The sequence below is a fragment of the Mandrillus leucophaeus genome, unplaced genomic scaffold (genome assembly GCF_000951045.1).
Source record: "Mandrillus leucophaeus isolate KB7577 unplaced genomic scaffold, Mleu.le_1.0 Scaffold182, whole genome shotgun sequence".
Lineage (NCBI taxonomy): Eukaryota > Metazoa > Chordata > Mammalia > Primates > Cercopithecidae > Mandrillus > Mandrillus leucophaeus.
In genome coordinates, this window is record NW_012101832.1 from 1,754,080 (window position 1) to 1,770,353 (window position 16,274).

Genomic DNA, 16,274 nt, shown 5'->3' on the forward strand with positions numbered 1-16,274 from the left:
AGAATGGCGTGAACCTGGGAGGCGGACCTTGCAGTGAGCTGAGATCGCGCCACTACACTCCAGCCTGGGCGACAGAGCGAAACTCCATCTCAAAAAAAAAAAAAAAAGTGATTTAAATTAAAAAATTTGGCATTTTGATTACTGGAAATTCAATTATGTTTGAATATGAAGAAAAACATTTTTTAAGTGGCAATCTAAGTCTAAAACTTTCTTTCCTAGTTTGTTTATGCCAGCCTTCAAAATATATCTTCAAGCAATGCAACTAAAATATACAATATTAAAAATTATTATTAAACTAGAATTTAATTTTTAAAAAATTGCCTGTAATTTTTATGTCTTTCTTACTCATTTGATTTTGGAATCTGAAAATTTGAAGAATGTATTGTAATACGATTTAAGGTATTTTTAGGGAGAAGAGCTAAAAATAATTTAGAAGCATCAAATATCTACTCTTGGTATTTGTTTCTGTTTAAAAGATTGGCCCAGAAACTATATTAGGCTAGGAGGATGGAAACAAGTGGAAGGAAAGAGTCATAAAAATATGTATAAGATAAACCATGACTTCAAGGAATTTATGGACCAGGAAGGTAAGTACCTAAAATAATGATCATAATACAAGGTACAGATAAAGAGTTACGGCAGTGAAGAGGCAGGAAAAGTTATTCCATGCTTGGGGAACAAAGGAAAGTTTTACAGAAGAGAGATGGACAAAAGCACTTCATGAAAGATGTATTATAACACCATAAAATAAGACACAGGGTTAGGACACTGTCAGAAGGTATTAAAGAACAGAATATAGTTTACTTCAGCTATAATACAAGGAGTGAGAAGAATAGTAGAAACTAAGAAAGGTAGGTCAAATAGAGGGCTCTGAATGGTGGGTTAGAGTTCAGATTTTATTTTAAGCACCTTCTTAGTAGAGCAGGCAGTGTGTCAGCCTCATAATCTAAAGGTTTTATTTTAACAGGGAGTCAATTAAATGTCTCTGAGCCTGAAAAGATATGATTAAAGGCTTATTTCAGAAAGGTTCACCTGCAGCTGGGGGATGGGAAGGGGAAGGCCTGAGGGTAAGTGGTAGAGTGATTAGTGAAGAAGCTATCTCAATACAACTAGTGAGAGCTCCTAAGTCATGAACTGAGGGGAGAGTGGGAATTAGAGAAACAGATGGACAGGAAAGACACTGTAAAGTAAAATAGACAGAATTTAGCATGCTGATAGATGTGGGCATAAAGGAGAAATTTTTAAAAAAAAAGTAAAAATGGAGTTGAGTTTTTAAGCCTAGGAAACTGGAAAGCTAATGGTACCATTACTGGGAATGCACAGAGAGAAAAGAAAATAAGCAGTACAAATCTGGAAATACAAGTAAGTCAAATTCTTTCCATTTTGTTTCTTCCACTAACATGGGCAAGCCATACTTTGCAACTCAGGTAAGGAATAAGCAAGTCATGGGCAGGTGGACATAAAAAGACTGAAGAGGGAATTATTTGAAGACTGCCATAGGCTACCTAGGAAACGTAAAGGGTACAATAACAAATGATCAACTCTCTTATTGATTTCTCATTAGTTGGTATTTAATTTTAAAACTGGGGACTGTATAAAAGTAAAGACATCTATGTGACTTATTAAGCTCAAGTGACAGCATGACTTATAGCTATGGAAAGAGAAAGGGAATGTTTCCTTGGAGGAGGAAGATTTGTTGCCTGTCTTTTTGACCACATATTGAGGTAAGTTCATGCATCTCTCGAATTCCCAGATATTTAACAAAACCACAGACTAGCTTCTAAAGGCAAAAAAATCTAATATTAGTATAAGCTAATAGAAAAGAAATATGACACATTTCAATTCCAAGTATCAAAAGCATTATTTATAAACATAAAGGGGGGGGGGAATCTGTTTCAAAAACTCAGAAAATAACTTGGCTGGACTGTAGGAGTCTGTGTCTGTCATTTGGAACTATGATTATACTACAGCAGAACCACCACACAGAGCAATGAGTTTTCCAGTTCTTGGAAATTTATGAAGATGCAGGAGACCATTTCCTAAGTGTGATTCTGGTTATGAGCATCATCTTTAAAATCTTATCCCAGTTCAAATAAAAGCCATTAAACACTTTCCAAAAATCTGTATGAATCATCCAAGAACTTAAAGAGCACTTTAGTGATAGTAAGTCGAAGAAGAACAAAACAAACCTCTGACCCACTCCTCAAAATTCCTTCGGTCTTACCTGGCTGCTGCCTTACTGAGTAGTTCAGTCCATCTACTTTCAAGACTCTTCAGCTGCCCGGTGATTTTCTCTCTATCAGCCAGCTCTGCTGACTGGGCTATTCTGCCTCCTTCTGCTTGAAGCATGTCTACTGTGGCCTTTCGATCATCTAGGAGCCGCTGGAGCAACTATTATAAAGAGAAGGAAAAGTTGTAACACAGGATCATTTTGAAATCTGAACTAGGAAGAAAAACAAAAGAAACCAACCGGCCAAATCCTAAGCTTCATTGAGTAAAAGAAGTTTTTTTCATCCTTGAGGCAAAAACAGGAGATATATAGCACAGTTCTCACCACTCACACACTTTTCACACACACTTAAATTTTTAAATGGAGCAGTGATTGCCATTATGTGACTAACAGGGAACTTCCTTTGAACTAAGAGAAAAGTGCCCTAAAAAATGGTTAACATTTGAGATGATTAATACGTTAATTATTTTGACTATGGTAAACATTTCACAATGTGTGTGTGTGTGTGTGTATATATATATACACACATATATATATATCTCAAACCATCACATTGTAAATTATAAACACACACAATTTTTATTTGTCAACTATACACCAATAAAGCTGAGAAAAAAAAAAATAAAATTTCCTTTGGGATAAATTGTTTTTAAAAAGAAAAAACTGCACTAAAATAGAAATTAAACCAACAAAAAATATAGATAAAACTTTGTACATGATATACAACACTATCTAGAATATTGCGGACCCTGAAAACACCAAAAACCTCTTAACATAAAATTGTGGATGAACACTGAAATAGGATACATGAACAGGCAAAATTATTCAGTCTAATATATGCCACAGTAAACCAGTAGATTTAAGTAAGATAATGAAAAATCAATTTCCACTTTTCAGGACGACACAAAGTAGGTTAGGATTCTACTAAAACTCTGAATTGCTTCTTAAACTACAAGCAAATATGTTGTCTACCACTCCCTATGGCTGTTACAGTTCACTGTCCCAACATTCTCACTTACCTTCTGTTCTTGGATCTGTGCTTTTACCACTTTATACTCAGCAGATGGAGGTTTCTGATTGGCTATGAGCTCCTCCGTATCTGCCAACCAGCTGAGCAATGGCTCCAAGGCATCTTGAAACTTCCCACAATGCAACAAGGCCTCCTGTAGCTGTGCAATTCTTTGTGCGACCTGTATCATGAACATGTAGGTTCATTATGAGAAAGGAGAAAGTAGTTTTCAAATTACTACTGACCTCTTTTAGTAATTAGAGATTGCAACTGCTAAATTTTTATTTCCATTCAGGTTTCGGGAAACCTTAGATTCAGATGTCTCTTTTCTACGCCTTTTGTTTCCAGTACACTTGTTACCCCATTGTCACTCACCTTTTTATTCAATGTATTCCATCGAGCATTGATCTCTTCCATGTCATGTTCTAAACCCTGCACATCACAGTCTTTTCCTGCACTCTGAATTAATCCCTGGCCAAGTCCATTCACCTGCTGCAATTTCATCTGAAGAGGATCCACTTGTTCTTTCTGAAACATCTAGATAATTGCAAGCCAAAAAAGATTTAATACAAAGGCTATTAGACTCTCTATACCACACAGAGACTGGTTATTCTTGGGGCATTTATGACTTAATGAAAGACAACCAAGAATAAAAAGAAAGAACAAGCATTTGCATGTGAAGCATCAAGAAAACACGTGGTTTTGTATTTCAATACATTCTCCTATGGACATGTAATTCCAGAGAGTTATGACACTACTTAGGTCTTTAACCCAATGACTCTCTCCTTTGTTCTTTTTCTTAAAAAAATCTGTTGCTTAATTTTTTTTTTTTTTTTTTGGAGACAGAGTCTCACTCTGTTACCCAGGCTGGAGTGCAGTGGTGTGAATTCGGCTCGCTGCAAGCTCCACCTCCCGGGTTCACGCCATTCTCCTGCCTCAGTCTTACAAGTAGCTGGGACTCCAGGCGCCCACCACCATGCCCAGCTAATTTTTTTGTATTTTTAGTGGAGATGGGGTTTCACCGTGTTAGCCAGGATGGTCTCGATCTCCTGACCTTGTGATCCGCCCACTGTGGCCTCCCAAAGTGCTGGGATTACAGGTGTGAGCCACTGCGCCCGGCCTGTTGCTTAATTTTTAATGCAACAAGCCATGGAGAATAGAAAAGCATCAACCTCAAAATGCTGTACAAGTAAGTGCAATGTATACTTCTTCCTAAAAGGGAAGAATGATACCAAATGACTAGTATTTACAATGAAATATCCCTTGGGGAACAGCCTTAACTGACCACTAATAAGAAATGCTCCTCTCTGACTAGGACTACTAACTCAATTAGTGAAAACATATTAACAGTGTGAAAAACGCCAACCTCATAGCTTAATCCCCCTGTGGCCGTTTAACTTCATTCTGATCAAGAGCCACAGACCACACACAGCAATAATCTTGAAACAGAATTCCTCTGATTACAAAGGGAAATGGGCCAGTAACGTTGGGAAATGTCCTTAATAACTTCAGACACACACTCTGAATAAGATACAGATTTACATTTAAAAAACTGCTCAAAAATGATACTGTATTATCCATGTTTACCATGGTACAACAGAATTTTAAAACAATGTGAATATATGTAACAAGCAATGTGTATACTTTGCTCTACTACAGTTAAGCTCCATTATGATTTAGACATGTCTAAAAGGAAACGAAAAGGGTCAGAAGAGAATGGTACTTCTGCCACATTAAGAGTATGAAGGGGCCGGGTGCAGTGGCTCACGCCTATAATCCCAGCTCTTTGGGAGGCTGAGGCGGGCAGATCACGAGGTCAGGAGATCGAGACCATCCTGGCTAACACGGTGAAACCCCATCTCTACTAAAAATACAAAAAATTAGCCAGGCATGATGGCAGGCGCCTGTAGTCCCAGATACTCGGAAGGCTGAGGCAGGAGAATGGCATGAACCCGGGAGGCGGAGCTTGCAGTGAGCCAAGATAGCACCACTGCACTCCAGCCTGGGCAACAGAGCGAGACTCTGTCTCACAAAAAAAAAAAAAAAAAAAAAAAAAAAAAAAAGAAAAAAAATAAAAAAAAAAAATATTTGTCCCTAAGATCAGGTTTGATCAGGTTTCTCCGCCGGGTGCGGTGGCTCACACCTGTAATCCCAGCACTTTGGGAAGCTGAGGCAGGCAGATCACGAGGTCAGGAGTTTGAGACCAGCCTGACTAACATGGTGAAACCCTATCTCTAGTAAAAATACAAAAATTAGCCTGACGTGGTGGCACGCGTCTGTAATCCCAGTTACTCAGGAGGCTGAGACAGGAGAACTGCCTGAACCCAGGAGGCGGAGGTTGCAGTGAGCAGAGATCGTGCCATTGCACTCCAGCCTGGGCGACAGAGTGAGACTCCGTCTCAAAAAAAAATAAAAAATAAAAACAATTGGGTTTCTCTCAGTTATCAGAGGGATAGAACCAGCCATATTTCACTAGCCTGGATTTATTTCCCTTCCTTTTTCTTCCATGAACCAGGTGAGTCAATTAAGGGCCAGAGGATGACAGAAAATGGAAGAGGACGAAAATAATATAAAAGAAAATGATAAGTTTGAGTAAGACCAAATTTGGTCAATATGAGACCACAGACCACACTAGCATTAGGAAACTGATTCTAGAAAGAATGGTCTATGGCTGGCTAAGATTACCAGAGAGGGGAAAGCCCCAGGGAACACTGAAAAAGGAAGGTTATAAAAGTAATTATGAGTGCACTTCATTTTTTACTATAATTTGATTATACCATATTTTCTTAGGCAACATTACAAAGCAGTTCAGTTAAAATGACTATTTCTCCAACAACATGGTTCCCAGAAAAAACAACTGCTATAATTCCATTTTGTAGCATTAAAGATGTTTCTGCTGAAGAAAAATCAGATTAGGGACAGGAAAAACATCCCAAGTTTAAAGTTGCTTTTGGTACAATAAAATGATGGTGGTGAAGGTGAAGGAATGAAAAGGCAAAGAAGGCAGAAAGCCAAAGTATGGAGGGAAGATGTCAAGTCCACATTACAGGGCCCCCTTTTATTCAATAACCAAATCCTATCTCACTCTACAACTGACATTTAAATTCTTTCCATGCTTTCCAACATGACAGCCAGCAGCTACATACTGACATTTAAATTAAATTTAAAATCCAGTTCCTCAGACCCACTAGCCACATTTCACATGGTCAAAGTCCAGTTACTCAACTGGACCATCGATAGAGAACATCTCCATCTTGGCAGCAAGTCCTACTGGATAGCACTACAAATGATACAGAAAAGTAAAATAGGTTAGGCACAGTGGCTCATGCCTGTAATCCTGGCACTTTGGGAGGCCAAGGCGGGCAGACTGCCAGATGTCAGGAGCCTGGGCAACATGGCAAAACCTCATCTCTACTAAAAATACACACACACACAAATTTGCTAGGCATGGTGGTGTACGCCTGTAGTCCCAGCTACTTGGGAGGCTGAGGCACAAGAATTACTTGAACCCGGGAGGAGGAGGTTTCAGTGAGCCAAGATCGTGCTACTGCACTCCAGCCTGGGCAACAAGAGAGAAACTCCATCTCAAAGAAAGAAAGAAAGAAAAGTAAAATTATATTTAAATAGTTCAATAATCTCTTTCATACGCAAGTTGAATATCCCTTATCCAAAATGCTTGGGATCAGAAGTGTTTCTGATTTCAGATTTATTCAAATTTTGGAATATCTGCATTAAATACTTACTGGTTGAGCATCCCAAATCTGGAAATCTGAAATCTGAAATGCTCCAATGAGCATTTCTTTTGAGCATCATGCCAACATTCAGAAAGTTTCAGACGGGAGCATTTCGCATTTTGGATGTTCAACCTATAATAAGAGCTACTGCTACTTTAAAATTTTGGATTTACTTTGTTTACAGACATTTCCTATAGAAGCATTAGCTATTCCTTCATTTCTCACCTTCACTCTATGGATTGACAGGGACAATGGGTATTTGTATCATTTCTCGTAAGTTGAAAAAGATACGAAAGCACCTCTAAATATTATCTATTTATTTTGAATATAAGTGAACAGAACGTTAAAGAACGTACATCTGAAAACACCTGCTTCCTTCTCTCAATTCCCAAATAAAGCTGTTTTGCAAAACCAGTGCTTTTAGATACACTAAAATTCCTACTCCTTGGTATTTCAAACACTGTTAGTGAAACAGGACTGTGACATGTTATTAACTAAGCAGCACTGGCAGACATTTTCCAAAGAAGTACACTAATAAACATTGCTGCAAGGTTGTAAGATGCAACTAGGATACAAAATAGAAAATTTCCTAAAGAACTCCTTAAAACACTTTTGTCTTTGTTACTGCATTTTTTTTCTTTTTTTTGAGACATGGTCTCACACTGTTGCCCAGGCTGGAGTGCAGTGACACAATCTCGGCTCACTGCAACCTCTGCCTCCCAGGTTCAAGTGATTCTCCCACCTCAGCCTTGCAAGTAGCTGGGACTACAGGCACGCGCCACCACACCCAGCTAATTTTGTGTTTTTTTTGGTAGAGACAGGGTTTCACCACGTTGGCCAGGCTGGTCTTGAACGCCTGACCTCAAGAGATCTGCCTGCCTCAGCCTCCCAAAGTGCTGGGAATACAGGCATGAGCCACGGCATCCAGCCTTGTTATTGCATTTTTCCAGTTTTACCCTGAATGATTCTTTTCTGTTGTCCTTTGTTCTCTTTCTCCTCTTCTAGATCTCTAAATGTTGAAGTCTTTTGGGGTGGAAGTGAGGGGACGATGTCAGTCCTGGACTCTCTTCTCTTTCTATACTCTTCCTAGGGAATTCCATAAATTTCTATGGGTTTAAATACTAACCACAATAAATGCTTATGACTCTCAATTGATCTCTCTGAGTTTCAAACCTATACATCCAACTGCTTTCTTAGTATCTCCATGCAAAAAATGAACCACAGGCATCCCAAGCCTAACAGTTCAAAAATAAAACAGTATCTCCCACTTTCCCTTACCCCAAAATCTGCTCTTCCTTAAATTAATAATTTACACCATCCACTCCACTGTACAAACCAGAACCTAAAAGTCATCCTTGATAATTCCCTCACCCCAACACAGAAGTCACAATCAGATCTTGTTGATTTCACCTCCAAAATATATCTTCAATCCACCCTATTGTCTTCAAATCCATTGACATCTTTTTATTCAAAGAATTTGCCAAAATTTCTAACTATGTATTTATTTTATATTTATTTATGTGTGGTTTTCTTAATATCTGCCTCCCCCACTCAGCATAAGTTCCACAAGGGCAAGGACCATGCCAATTCTATTTACTGTAGGAGCCTAGTACCTGGCACAGAGTACGTACTCATAATATTTATTCAGGCCAGGCGTGGTGGCTTATGCCTGTAATCCCAGCACTTTGGGATGCCGAGGCAGGCGGATCACCCGAGGTCAGAAGTTCACGACCAGCCTGGCCAACATGGTGAAACCCTGTCTCTACTAAAAATACAAAAAAAAAAAAAAATTGGCTGTGTGTGGTGGCACGTGCCTGTAATCCCAACTATTTGGAAGGCTGAGGCAGGAGAATTGCTTGAAATCGGGAGGCAGAGGTTGCAGTGAGCCAAGATTGTGTCACTGTACTCCAGCCTGGGCAACAGAGTGAGACTCTGTCTTTAAAAAATAATAATAAATAAATAATAATTTTTATTTGGTGAACGAATGAATCCTTGTATGGAAAAGGTGTTAGGGAACGCAAAAAAAAAACCAATGAAGATTCTGCTGACCAGCAGAGCATTCAAACACTGAACTGGAATTGTGGTGCTCCCCAATTTTTGCTTAAAAAGACTCTGTTGGCAAATTTTAATCTTATAGAACTCTTATTTTATACAAAAGGTTTTTTTCTTCCTTTGAACCAGTGACTTGGATTAAGACTGGAGAAGTCTATAAATAAGTAGGGAGTTTATATAACCAGAGATTGGTCTCAGTAGGCCTCAGATCCCACTACAGAAAAAGCAAACAAGTTTTTGGCATTTTGCTTCTACCAAACTCTGTTGTTATTGGCAAATACAAAGTTTATATCTATTTTAACCATGTGTACATGTCTGCACTTGTACAGACATAGAGGACCTCAGTTCATTCTAAATCACTTGTCGAGTTCTAAGTGTTTATATATAAAAATGGCAGTTTTAGTTGCCTCTTGGAATCCTCTTAAGGGAATGGAAGAAATAAAAAATTCGTAATCTCTCATCTTGGAAAAACCTTTTAAAATAATATTTCACCAATTTAGCAAACCTGTATACTAATGCTAACTCTATAATGATTTGTTTTGTTTCAATATTTTCAAAATGGCCTGTCTACATTCTTGTTGGTTAACAGCCCTGGCTGAGGCTCAGATCTTTCCTTTCCTGTACACAGATAAAGGCATTTGCTCACTTCCAGATATTCCACAAAGTAACCACACTTCAAAGATGGGCAACTTTGCAGCTGGGCTACCATTTCCTTCTCCTGTCATTTACATCAGTCAATATTTCATAAAAGGATTACTTACTGTAGCTGGAAGGATAGAGATTATGTAGCCATCTACTCATTTTGCAGATGAGGAAACAAGGATCCTAGAGAATGATACAGGATTTCTATGATTTTTTTCCCCTTTATGTGGATTTGATTGCCTCACTATAAATTTAATCCTTGTATTTCATGATTACTGCTATATAAGCTTTACACCGGAGATATTCTGGGTTTTTTAAAATTTTTATTTTCTTAGAGATGCGGTCTTACTATGTTGCCTAGGCTGTTCTCCAACTCCTGGCCTCAAGCAATCCTCTTGCCTTGGCTTCCCAAATGTTGGGATTATAGGTGTGAGCCACTGTGCCTGGTGAAATATTCTGTATTATCAAGAATGTCAGTGCAAGAAATTTACTCTGTTGTTGACCTATTGTCTTCACTTTGGACAGGCTATTGGGATCTCAGTGTTAATTCCAAATTCAATAAAACTTGGAAAAATGGATCAAAAATCCATCAGTCTCAAAAATCCATCAGTCTCAAAGATGATGCATCCTAATTTGATGGAATGCTACATGACAAAACAACTGGTAAAGCTCAAGGTAAAATCACCGCCACTCAGCAAGGCCAGATGATCTTAATCAATCCTCTTAATCAAAGAGTTTATGGCATGCAATCAAAATGATTTTGTTGTCAGGACCTGCATGTTTAACAGGAGCTCTACCTGACTTAAGGCTGCCCTGAAAGGCTCTGCAATGAGGTGAATGAGAAAACCCATCTTTCTTGTAGCATCCATCCATAATCTAGGAAATTGATATTCATGCATTCAGTCAGCCAGTCAACAGTAAATGCCTACTATGAAGAAGGCACTATTTTGAGTCCTAGGGGTGCAGTAAAATCAAAACAATCTTCTCACTCAGTCATATCTGTGTTCAGATTAAACCTCTAACTCCTTCACTCTTAACCACTGACCAAATGAAATCTGGGCAGTTAACTGTGGAAAGCTGCTGATCTCAAATTCCTTGGACTAGGAGTGCTCAAGGATGTGGAACATCATTTCCAACTGTTTCCTAACACATTCGGTTCTCTAACATTAAGAATCTTCGAGCCAAGAGAGACCCAAGAGGACACTTAGTCCAATTTTCTTGTTTTATAGATTAAGAAACAAGAGGTCCTGGAAAAGAAAGTGACTTGCTTAAGGACACAAAGGCAGTTTGACAAAGATGACTAAAATATCTCTATTTTTCATAAACATTATGCCTAGCTCTGGTTTTCAGAAACACACATTTGCATTTAAAAGTTCTTAATCATTTAGCTTTACTGCTTCTCCCCAGTCTGCTTTGGTAAATTCTTTCAACTAACCAACATACTTATTTGAAAAGAACGGGAAGGATATGGCCAGTGATTGGTAATCTTATATGCTTGGTACATTAAATGTACCTCATTTTATTCTCACAGAGTTCTGCCTTAACAAATGAAGAAACAGGAGACTCAAGAATAGCTAATTTTCCCAGAGTGGTTAAGAAGCACCCCAGGTCTTATTCCAAAGCTCACACTCTGGCCTCTACCTAAATGTTGACACCACCAATCAACAAACTATCTCTTGGTTTAGGAAAGAACATGCTCACTGTATAATTCAAAAGCAGAATCACCCTTTCCTGCTAATCATCTTTTTAAAAATGTAAATCAACAACTGTTTATATCCCTGTTTTCCTTGGGATTGGTTTATCTGAATAAAAAATGAAGCATGAAATTATAAAGTTTTTCACCAGACAAAATTAAAGTATATTTTCCCCATAAACTCAACAGAAAGACTACAAACTATAAGCCCAGGAGACCCAAAAAGAACAAAAGAAAGAACTATCTGCACCATTTCTCATCAACACCAGGTCAGCCTAGAAAATTTCACTTTACTCTAGACCCTTCCCAGAATCAAAATGGGCAACAATTACCTCATCTGAATTTAATCCAGTGGTTGCAGCCAGAGGCACTTTCACACGTAGCACTGTGCTGGTCACCTCTTTTATGTCAAATACTAGGGAATCAAGGTCCTCCTTGATCCACATTGCAGTGGAGGAAGCCTCCTCTAGAACAGGAGTTCCTTCTTCTGAAATAAGCACTGAGTCAGTGTGGGCAGAAACTCCCAGGAAGGGCACACCAATGGGGAAAACTTCCTCCATAGGAGGCACTGCAGCAGCTGGGATGGCAGGCACCTCTGGGGTGGGCACTGAAGCAGCAGGGATGGCAGGCACCTCTGGGGCGGGCTCCTCTAGGTTGGACACTGCAGCTGGTGGGGAGGCAGGCTCCTGGGGGGTGGGCACTGCAGTTGCTTGGAAGGCGGGCTCCTCTAGGTCTGCAGCTACTGGGGAGGCAGGCTCCTCAGGGGTGGGCACTGCAGCTGCTGAGGAGGTGGGTTCCTCTAGGGTGGGCACTGCAGCTGCTGGGGAGGCAGGCTCCTCTGGGTTGGGCACTGAAGCTGCCGGGAAAGTGAGTTCCTCTAGGGTGGTCACCATAGTGGCAAGGGTGGGCACTGAAGCTGCCAGGGAAGTGGGTTCCTCCGGGGTGGCCACCACAGCTGCAAAGGAGGCAGATTCCTCTGGGGTGGGCACTGCAGCAGCTGGGGAGGCGGGCTCCTCTGGGGTGGGCACTGCAGCAGCTGGGGAGGTGGGCTCCTCTGGGGTGGGCACTGCAGCAGCTGGGGAGGCGGGCTCCTCTGGGGTGGGCACTGCAGCAGCTGGGGAGGCGGGCTCCTCTGGGGTGGGCACTGCAGCAGCTGGGGAGGCAGACTCCTCTGGAGTGGACACTCTAACAGCTGCAATATCAGGCTCCTCAGGAGCATGCACTGTGGTAGCTGAGGTGACAGGCCCTTCTGGTGTACCATCCTCCTCCGCAATGGGTACTGCAACAGCTAGAACAGTCCACTCTGGGGAGAACCCTGCAATAGCTGACATACTCTCCTGTGTGATGGCCACTGCAACAGCTGGAGTAGTCTCCTCTGGGGAGGACACCACAGTAACTGCAGCAGTCCCTTCAGGGACAGACACTGTAATAGCTGGGACAGTAGCCCTCTCTGGGGCTGATACTGCAGCAGCTATGACCTCCTCCTCCTCTAAGGAGACTATTGAAGCAACTAGGATGTCCTCATGTGGGAAGGGCACTATAGCAGCAGCTCCATCAGTTCCCTCTGGGGCAGGCACTGCAGCAATTGAGATATCCTCCTCTGGGCTGGGCAGTGCAGCATCTAGGGCATATTCGCCAGTGGGCACTGCAGCCGTCCGGGAAGGCCTCTGGAGGATGGGTCTCCATTCCTCTAAAACTGCTTCAGTAGTACCAGCCTCAGTAACTTGTTTCTCTGGAAGAATATTTAGGAATGAATCTGAATCTCTCCTTTCCATCTCCCCTCCCTCTGATGATGCCACATTCAGCTCAGGCTCTGTATTATTCACAGTTTCCACTCCATCTGGATTAAGTCTCATTTCTCCATCCAGCAGGTGCAGACTCAAAACCTCTGACTCTGGGGACTTACTCTGGAGATCCTGGAAGACCTGCTCTGGGAAGTTTCCGTGGAAATGTGCTGGGGCTTGATCCTCCAAAAGCACGGCTCGATAATCCAGCTCTTTTGACTCACTATCCTCATCACAAACTTTCTCCACGGACAATTCACAAGCGACCACATTGCCCATCGACGTCAGACTGTTATTTTCTTGATTAACAGTTACATTCCCACTTTCCAAATGAATTTCATCTGTTAGTAAATTTGATTCATATAACACCTCTACTTCAGATCCTGAGGTAACATCTGTTAGTTCATGATTAAAAGCAAAACTGAAGGTGATCCTCTCAATGCACTCCTCACCATTCCCCTCAGTTTGACTGCAGTCTCCCTGGGACAAATTGCCATTGTCTTTGGCCAGCACAGAAGCAATGAAGCCTGCTAATTTTTCTTCATGAGAAACCCTGTGATCAGAGTTCAGCAGTCCCCCTGGGTCCAGCTTTTCCAGTGAATCCAGATCAGCTGGCTGTGTGGACTTAAATTCTGCAGTCCTGGGGCTAAAAGGCACTTTTTCACATTCCTCCTTGCTAACAGTGGAAGTGTCTCTCATGATATCAACGTGGGCAATAAGTTCCACAGCATTAGGCACCTGAGAAGAATCCAGGGTATTAAAATGTCCACAATCCAATCCAGTATCATAGTCTTTTGCCCTTACATGTAAAAGGCCTAAATGCTGTTCCTTTTCTAAGGCAGCTCCTGGAAAATGACTAATTACAAGTAAATTTTCTGCATCCTGGGATGCAGCCAGCCCTTCAGAAGAGGTTTGATTCTGTAGCTCAACTACAGGACTTACTCCTTCTTCACATAAACACTCCTTTTCAAGTTCAAGAAACATCTGCACTGAGTCTGTGTCAGAGAGCTGTTCTGCATCAATAGGACCCACAGTACATGCTGAATCTGAAACAAGACCCTCTAGCCCCTGAGCAGTTTTGTTTGCCACCTCACCAAGAATATCCTCACCTGTAAGAACACAATCACAATCCAGGGGTATATCCTTGGGAACAGTAGCCAACTGGTCCTTGGCTGGCTGTGGGTCATCAGGGCAACAAATCTGACCAAGAGATAGGTGGCCAAAAGTCCTCAAGACAGCAGCTAAGCAATCGGATCCATCCTCCACCACTGCTGTGTTTTCTTGTTCTTTTTCTTCAAAAATATCTGCCAGGCTGTTCTTCTCATCTGCCATCAGAAAAGTCTTTTCCCTCTCTGACAGTTTATCTTCCTCCCACTCTCCCTCAGCCTCCATCATGATCCATCGCTCATCCTCCTCAAACTTTAGCTCAGACTCTGTTTTCTCTCTCAGGCTGGGGGTTATGAGAACATGCAATTCTGGATCTAACAGCTCTTCACTCAGGCAAGGGGAGAGAGGTGGCATTTCCACAGTGCAGGCTGTGTCCCCAAGGGGGTGCTGCTTCTCACTGAAGCCTCCCTTAGCTAAACTTTTTGTGGCCCTCGGCCAGGTTGCACTTGAGAATCTGGATTCCTGCATTACATCTGTGTTACCACTTGTTGCTGCAGCTTCTGATTCTAGAGGCTGGAATTCATGGGGAGGGTTTGCACTGTGCTGCTGAAATCTAAAGTTCTGGCAGTCTCCACTTAAGTTTTTTACATCTTGCACCTCTGGAATACCTAGGGATTTGGACACATGTTCCAGAGTTACTGACTCTGACTGAGGTTCCCTGTGGTCCAAATGACCAGAACTTTCTGTTAATGCAGAACTGGACTCCTTCTTCTCTTGCAAGGAAGGATTTGAAGCACCAGCTTCTGATACCTCACTGAGAGAGGCTTCTATCCTCTCTGCAAATTCTGGGAAGTTAGGTGGCATGAAGGACTTCCACGATCTCCTGTTAACATTGTCTTTGCGTTCTGCATTTGGCCGCCTTCTGGGTGGCACAGGTGCTGATTTCTGCACATCACTGCTTAGCTTTAGTGCATCAAATATTATCCTCTCATCCAGCTTCTTACCTTCTGGTGCTCTAGATTCAAAAACATTAGATGCTGCTCCTAATGTACCATTGCTGGATATAGTACTTCCTTCCATCTTTTCCATGGTGCTTTTTGAAGTCTGGTTAAGCTTTGACCCCTGGTCAATTTGCTCATTTATCCTCATTGTATCATATATAGACCGTTGTGGAACATAGCAGTCCTCTATGTAGCCATCCTCCTCCTCTCCTTTCCCCAGGCAGGTGGGGTTCCGCCTTAAACAGTCTGGTCTGCTGAGTGGCTTACCCATCCTTTTTCAATCAAGATGAACCATAAATCTTTCAAAAGTATTTTTCACAGGTTCCCCCCAAATGCATTCTACATAAGTTATAAATCCTTTTAGTTGTTCATACCCCAAACCACCAACTGCATCTGCCCTCCAGAAATTCGGCCTGGAAGTCCCGTTTTGAAACCATTCTGGGAGAAGCTCTAAGACAAACAGCTTTTTCCTCACAGGTTAGCAGCCTCATAGTTGACAGAGAGACGATATAATTTAAAATAATTCCTTGTATGGCTTATGGTTTAATTTTTTTTTTTTTAAAGAGCACTGCTCTTTCAAATTCAGTCAACAAAAATCATCTCATATTGACAAGTTTTTTTCGATATCTAGTTCGACTCACTTCTCAACGAAGCAGAGTTGGGAGCAGCAAATTTATGCCGATTGTATCCTTTAATAACAATGGCACAGCTTCTCTAGTCTTCAAGTATGGCCCAAGCTCCTAAGAATTCCTTTCATTTTATCCTCAGTTCCAGCCCTGGAGAGTCCAGCTGGTCTGAATTAGCCATTCGTCCTCCCTAGCTGGGGTGTTTGCATTTGAACTGGGATGGTCGGCGGATATTCCTGCAACTTTAAACACAGGAAGTCCTTCATTCGGGGCCAGCTTGGGGCTTCCTGTCTCCAAAACATCATGGCATTGTTGTGGCTCCCAGGCCAACCCTGCGCTGTGGCTGCAAAACAAGGCGAGCCGAGCCCCGCGCCAGGCCCTCGGAAAAGCGGGCGG

General features: G+C 41.6%; 1 protein-coding gene across 1 annotated transcript in view; it reads right to left on the reverse strand.

The window, feature by feature from the left end:
- MACF1 (microtubule-actin crosslinking factor 1) overlaps positions 1 to 16,274 on the reverse strand; it is a 459,246-nt gene that overhangs the window by 62,275 nt on the left and 380,697 nt on the right. The window contains exons 54-56 of the mRNA XM_011977683.1: positions 3,615 to 3,776; positions 3,250 to 3,420; positions 2,225 to 2,391 (exon numbers count right to left, since the gene is read on the reverse strand). Coding sequence (XP_011833073.1) covers positions 2,225 to 2,391; positions 3,250 to 3,420; positions 3,615 to 3,776 — 500 coding nt within the window. The remainder of the gene's footprint in view (positions 1 to 2,224; positions 2,392 to 3,249; positions 3,421 to 3,614; positions 3,777 to 16,274) is intronic.